Consider the following 6,135-nt stretch of genomic DNA (forward strand, 5'->3'; position numbering starts at 1 on the left):
ATTGTTTGAAACTGGCATAGTCGCATTGCCTGTATAATGTCAGTCTTAAAAAAAAAAGGAAAAGAAAAGAAAGAAAGAAAAAGAAAAAAGAAATAAAACACAGTTGGTCATTTTTGAGATTGCTGTTGAGTCAGTGCATCTTTCGCATGTGCCGCAAAAGTGGTTGTTTTTGAACGGTGTTATTAATCTCGGAGCTACTGTTATAAGCAGACGAGTAGTTGTGCTTTGAATAAATAATTAAGCAGATATCTAATTCGATGCAACTAGTTTTTGTCTTACTGTATTTTCTAGTGCATTCAGTTGGTTGCTAGTGCGTTTGCGATTTGTTTGTTTGTTTGTTTTGTTTTTTTTTTTTTTTAATCCAGCAGCATGAAGCGAACAAAATTAAGTGGGGCGGCTTATCGTAAACTTGCAAACGAAAAGCGTGAAAGAGAAGCAACCTTACAGAAAAAGCTTGGTACAGTGGATTCATTTTTTAGGCGAAAGGAACAAGTGATTTCCGAAAGCAGTTCAGTAACTGAAGTGGAAGCGGTTACATCGGGTGAACTCTGTGAAACGAAAAATGTTGACAATATTGTGGGTTTAGTGGAGGAAGAAAATGCAGTTAAAGTAGTGTCTCCTCAGTTCATAGGAGTTAGTGATTGTGACAATGAGAGTGCAAATTTCGTTAGTGACGATCCTGCCGAGTGGTGTCTGAGTGAGTCTACAATTGACATTCTTCTAAGACGTGGAATTAATCAGAATACTGAAAACAACTTTTCTAAATCGCAAAGATTCTTAGCAGGTAAGACTAGATTTTTAAATAAGAGTGCTTTCTTTCGTAAACTTGTAAATGGCGAATCGATTTTGCGGAATTATTTGGTATATTCTTGTAGCACTGGCGCCGTTTATTGTGCATCATGTAGGTTGTTCAAAGGCAAGACAAAGATCGCAACTCACGGCATTTCAGACTGGAAAAACATTTCAAATATTCTAGCATCACATGAAAATTCTGAAGAACACAAAAACTGTGAGTTGGCACTCTTAACAAGGCAGAAATCTGTTGGGACCTTGGAGAACCATTTTCAATCACATATTCAGACAGAACATACGTACTGGGTCAATGTCTTAAGAAGAGTTTTTTCTGTCGTAAAGAAGTTATCAAGTCGCGGGCTCCCCTTACGTGGTCACGAAGAAAAATTCAATTCTCTGCACAACGGGCAATACATGATGTCTTTAGAGCTTATTGCCGAGTTTGATCCATTTCTTGCGGAACACATTGAACGGTATGGAAATCCGGGGAAAGGTCATACAAGCTACTTGTCTTCTACAATTTGTGATGAAGTTATTGAACTACTTGCTGATAGAGTGAGAAAGGAAATTATTAATGACATAAAACAAAGCAAATATTTCTCCATAATAGTTGATTCAACTCCAGATATTTCGCATACTGATCAGTTAGCTTTTGTGTTAAGATATGTGAATGAAGAGGGTAAACCTGTTGAAAGGTTTCTTTCGTTTCTGTCAAATCCAGGACACAAGTCTGAAAATCTAGCCGAAGCTGTAATAGATATTTTGACCAGACATTCTATTGACCTTTCTAATTGCAGAGGTCAATCGTACGACAATGCCAGCAATATGTCGGGGGCATATACAGGTTTACAGGCTCGAATTAAAGAAATAAATTCTAAAGCGTATTATGTGCCCTGCGCAGCTCATTCTTTGAATTTGGTCGGAAGTAGTGCAGCAAGCAGTTGTAGGGAAGCATGTGCTTTTTTCACTATGCTTCAAAATATTTACATTTTTTTTTCCAGTTCAACAAAACGCTGGAACTTACTTGCTTCTTTCATGTATCCAGGAACGAAAACACTAAAATCTTTATCACAGACACGTTGGTCAGCACGAGAAGAGGCTTGTACATGTATATATGAAAACTGGGATAGTCTAATTCAGACCCTTACTCATGTAAGTGATGATCCTTTTGAGAAACCTCTAGTTCGAAATGAGGCCTTATCCCTCTTGAATCAACTAAACAGGCTGGAAACAGCTTTCATGATCACATTTTGGAATGATATACTGCAGAGATTCCAGAGTGTCACCGTGAAATTACAAAGTGTCAACATAGATTTAACAATAGTACATGATTTGTTTGAATCACTTGTGAACTTTATAACTTCTCTTCGTGACATGTTCGACTCTTATGAGCAAAAATCCATGGAAAAAACTGATATGGATTACGAGTGTAGTTATAAAAGATTTAGAAAACGTAACATTCAAGCCGATGAACTAAGAGACGGTGAGGTTGTTCTAACAGGAAGAGAAAAATTTAAAGTTGAAGTGTTTCTTCCTATTCTTGATAAATTGCACGTTGAATTAATTAGAAGGAAGGAAAGCTATAAAATAATGTCTGACAACTTCATGGTTTTTAGTAAATTTCTGCAAAGTTCTTCTTGTGTCATTTCTGAGCGCGCAGCCAACCTTCAGGCTGCATATAAAACCGATCTAGAATCAACATTTCCAAATGAATGCGTGCATTTTGCGGGACTTCTGAAAACCAGAGGAATCTGTGACTCACCAGCAGAAATGTTAGCGTTTATACGGAAAGAAAAGTTGCAATCTGTGTTTCCAAATGTAGAGATTGCGTTAAGAATATTTTTGTGTACTGCTGTAACAAACTGTTCAGCTGAACGTTCGTTTTCGGCTCTAAAAAGACTGAAGACTTATATCCGTTCAACTATGTGTAATAAAAGACTGAACGAGTTATCTATTCTCCACATTGAAGCAGACATCTTGGCTGATGGACACATCAACTTTGAAGAACTTATACATGAGTTTGCAGCAACCAAAGTGAGGCGGAAGCAGCTTCATTTATGACTGGTGAGTGGTGAATTTAATTTCTCAATACATTACATAATTTTAGGTATAGTATACATAAAATGAATTGTCTGTACTAGGCCTATTGCTTTTATTATTGATTTTTATCCTTCGCTGTTTATTTCAATATATTAACTAATTTTATAATAGACTTAAAATACTGCAAATACTATTTTTCTTTTGAGAAGGGCGCACACTAAGTTTGTGCCTAGGGCGCCGACAAAGCTTAATCCGCCACTGATGAGGGGTGCGAAAGAATGTTAATTGTTTGACAAGCTTGTGTGACAAGTGTTTTGCAAATCTTTTTTTTTTTTGTGTGTGTGTGTGTGTGTGTGTGTGTGTGTGTGTGTGTGTGTGTGTGTGTGTGTGTGTGTGTGTGTGTGTGTGTGTGTGTGTGTGTGTGTGTTCGAAAGGAAATTTTATTTGATTCTATATCGTAAGCTAGCAGAGTTTTTGCAGCTGTTCGTGTTAGTGAAAACTTGGGCCATTTTCTTGGTTATTTCATTTTTACAGTGTAGTGTTTTTAGTTGTGTTATATTTATTCACTATTATTATAGTTTTTCCTGGAATGAACCTGTTATATCCATATTTGGAATTTAGTGCATCAAATCTAAAGTGATTTTTAAATATATACTTCTGTGGTCATGTGAAAATTTAGTTTTTAATTAGTTGCATTCTATAGTACTTGCAAAAGTTTTTAATATGCCGGGCATAAGGTGTACTGTCGCAGTATGCAACAATAGTTTACTGAAAACGTAAAAAGATGATCTAAAAAAACATGTCAAATATTTTAGATTCCCCGTAGATGCAGAACTACGAAGACAGTGGTTTCAACGTTGTAGGTGTGATGGCAAGTGGAATCCAGATTCGCGTAAAGTGTGTTCGGAGCATTTTGTTTCCAGTGATTTCGAAAGAGATCTAAAAAACGAATTATTAGGGCTGCCTCTTGTCATGAAACTAAAAAAAAGACGCCGTACCTTCAGTTAATTTGGGGTTAGTTAAAGATGTATATAAAGAAAAACAATCTGAAGACCGCGCGAAAAGAAAAGCAATAAGAGACAATAGAAAAGTTGTAGCAACTTTACTACAGTCCAGGGAAGAAATAGACTCTCTAGATGCTTCTATGGTTAATACAGAAGAAACTACAGTAGATGATTCCTCTATTTTCCTTCAAACACAAATAGATGAATTAAAACATCAACTTTTACAGGAGAAAATGAATAACAAAATATTAAATAGTAAACTTGAAACAACAGAAAGGAAATTAACTCTTAAAAGAACAACACTTTCAGATTTGCGAAAAGAACTCCTTCAGTATAGAAGTAAAAATAATTCTCTTGGCGTGGTTCACGAGAAGCTTGTATCGGGACTGAGAGGGATTTTTACTGATAACCAAATTAAAAAGATACTAACAAATAAACAAAAGCGTATTAGGTGGACTGATGAAGACATTTCTGTAGCCTTTACGCTAAAGTACCTAGGCAAAAGAACGTACGTATACCTTAGACAAAAACTACACTATCCACTACCTGGACTGTCAACTTTACAGAAATGGGCTTCAAAAATCGATATGAGAAGCGAGAATGGTATATTGAAACATATTTTATGTATGATGAAAGTAGCTGGATTAAATTATAAATATACTGAAAAACTTAGTTTTACAGTTTGACGAGATGAAAGTTAAAAGCGCTTATGAGTACGACCAGTTGAAAGATGAAATTATAGGTCCTTATTCAAGAATGCAAACTGTAATGGCCAGAGGTTTGTTCAAAAATTGGAAACAATTACTCTATGTGAAATTTGATCAAAATATGTCTAAAAGTATTCTCGACAATTTAATTCTTCGGCTGTCAGATATAAGCTGCAGAGTCATAGCATGTGTGTGCGATATGGGTGGAGCTAATCAAGGTTTATGGAAGGAATATGGAATAAGCATTGAACGAACTTGGGCTTATAATACAAGAACACAGGAAAAAATATACTTTTTCGCAGATGCACCGCACCTATTAAAATTAATTCGGAATTGATTTCTGGATACAGGTTTCATCTTTCCTGATGGCAGTTATGTGACCAAAGACCCAGTAAATGCGCTTATCCAGTGTGATAGTCATGAAATTAAAACTTGTTATGAATTAACTGAAAATCACATAAATTGTGAAGGTACGGAAAGGATGAATGTAAGAAGAGCCGCAGAATTGATGTCACACACAGTTGCAGCAGCTCTTCATCACTTTAAACCTGGAGATGATCCTCAGTTGGCTGAGAACACTGCAAATTTTATTGGAACCGTTAATGATTGGTTTGATATTATGAACACATATGTTCCATCAGCTTCAGATCTGCCAACTAAAAAGGGATACGGAATCCGGCTAGAAGAACAAAATGCTGCATTAGATAAAATGTATAATACAAATAGTAGTATGTTGTGTCGAGGCAAAAAGAGCATACAAGTGTTTCAAACAGCCATTCTTGTGTCCATTATATCCCTGAAACATCTTCTCTCGTGTGTTCGGAGCATGGGAATGAAGTATGTTCTAACACATCGTTTAAATCAGGACTCTTTGGAAAACATGTTTTCGCAGACTCGTTCCCATGGAGGACTTTATGATCATCCTACAGCTTTAAATGCATTAAATCGAATTAGAATGATTATTTCAGGCAATAATCCTGGCGTACTGGAAACTAACAAGAACACAAATACTGTCGAAAATGAAGAATTTATTTCAAGCAAATTTCTTAAAAAATGTGGTGTTGTATATACTGATGAAATGCCGAAGACAATGACCAAAGACAAAGATGTTCTTAAGTTAAGTGAAGTGTGCGATATTGAGACAAAATCAGCAATGGAAGAAGATGGACTGGAGTATATAGCAGGTTGGCTTGCAAAAAAAAAAAATACAAAAAAACACACCCTCATTTAAGTCAACAGTACAATAAAAATGTTCCCGTTCATCACTCTTCACCATCATGGATTCAAAGCTTGTCTCATGGCCATCTCACACAGCCCACTGAAGAATGGCTTTCGTGTGTAAAAGATATGGAAAAACAGTTTTCATTGTACCACGGAAGAACAGTGCGTAGGGAAAAAGATAGCATGAAATGTCTGAAGGGATTTATTTGTGGGAGTAGTGCTAACGTGGATTCTGGAATAGTGACTACATTTGTGCGAATGAGAACATTTGCCAGAATTAAGTTTATGAATAGTTTGGCAAGACAGAAAAATGTTAAGGTTTTTGTAAAAAGAGACGGAAGCTCCCAGGACAAACGGGAGAAAAAGATCAG

At 36.1% G+C, this 6,135-nt stretch overlaps 1 protein-coding gene across 1 annotated transcript; it reads left to right on the forward strand.

The window, feature by feature from the left end:
* Positions 1–369: 369 nt before the first annotated feature.
* LOC145687517 (zinc finger MYM-type protein 1-like) lies at positions 370–2,853 on the forward strand. The gene has a single exon (XM_081760986.1). The coding sequence runs from the start codon at positions 370–372 to the stop codon at positions 2,851–2,853; it is 2,484 nt and encodes an 827-aa protein (XP_081617112.1).
* Positions 2,854–6,135: the final 3,282 nt, after the last annotated feature.

This window comes from Thermobia domestica, chromosome 6, assembly GCF_964235325.1.
Source record: "Thermobia domestica chromosome 6, izTheDome1.hap1.1, whole genome shotgun sequence".
NCBI lineage: Eukaryota > Metazoa > Arthropoda > Insecta > Zygentoma > Lepismatidae > Thermobia > Thermobia domestica.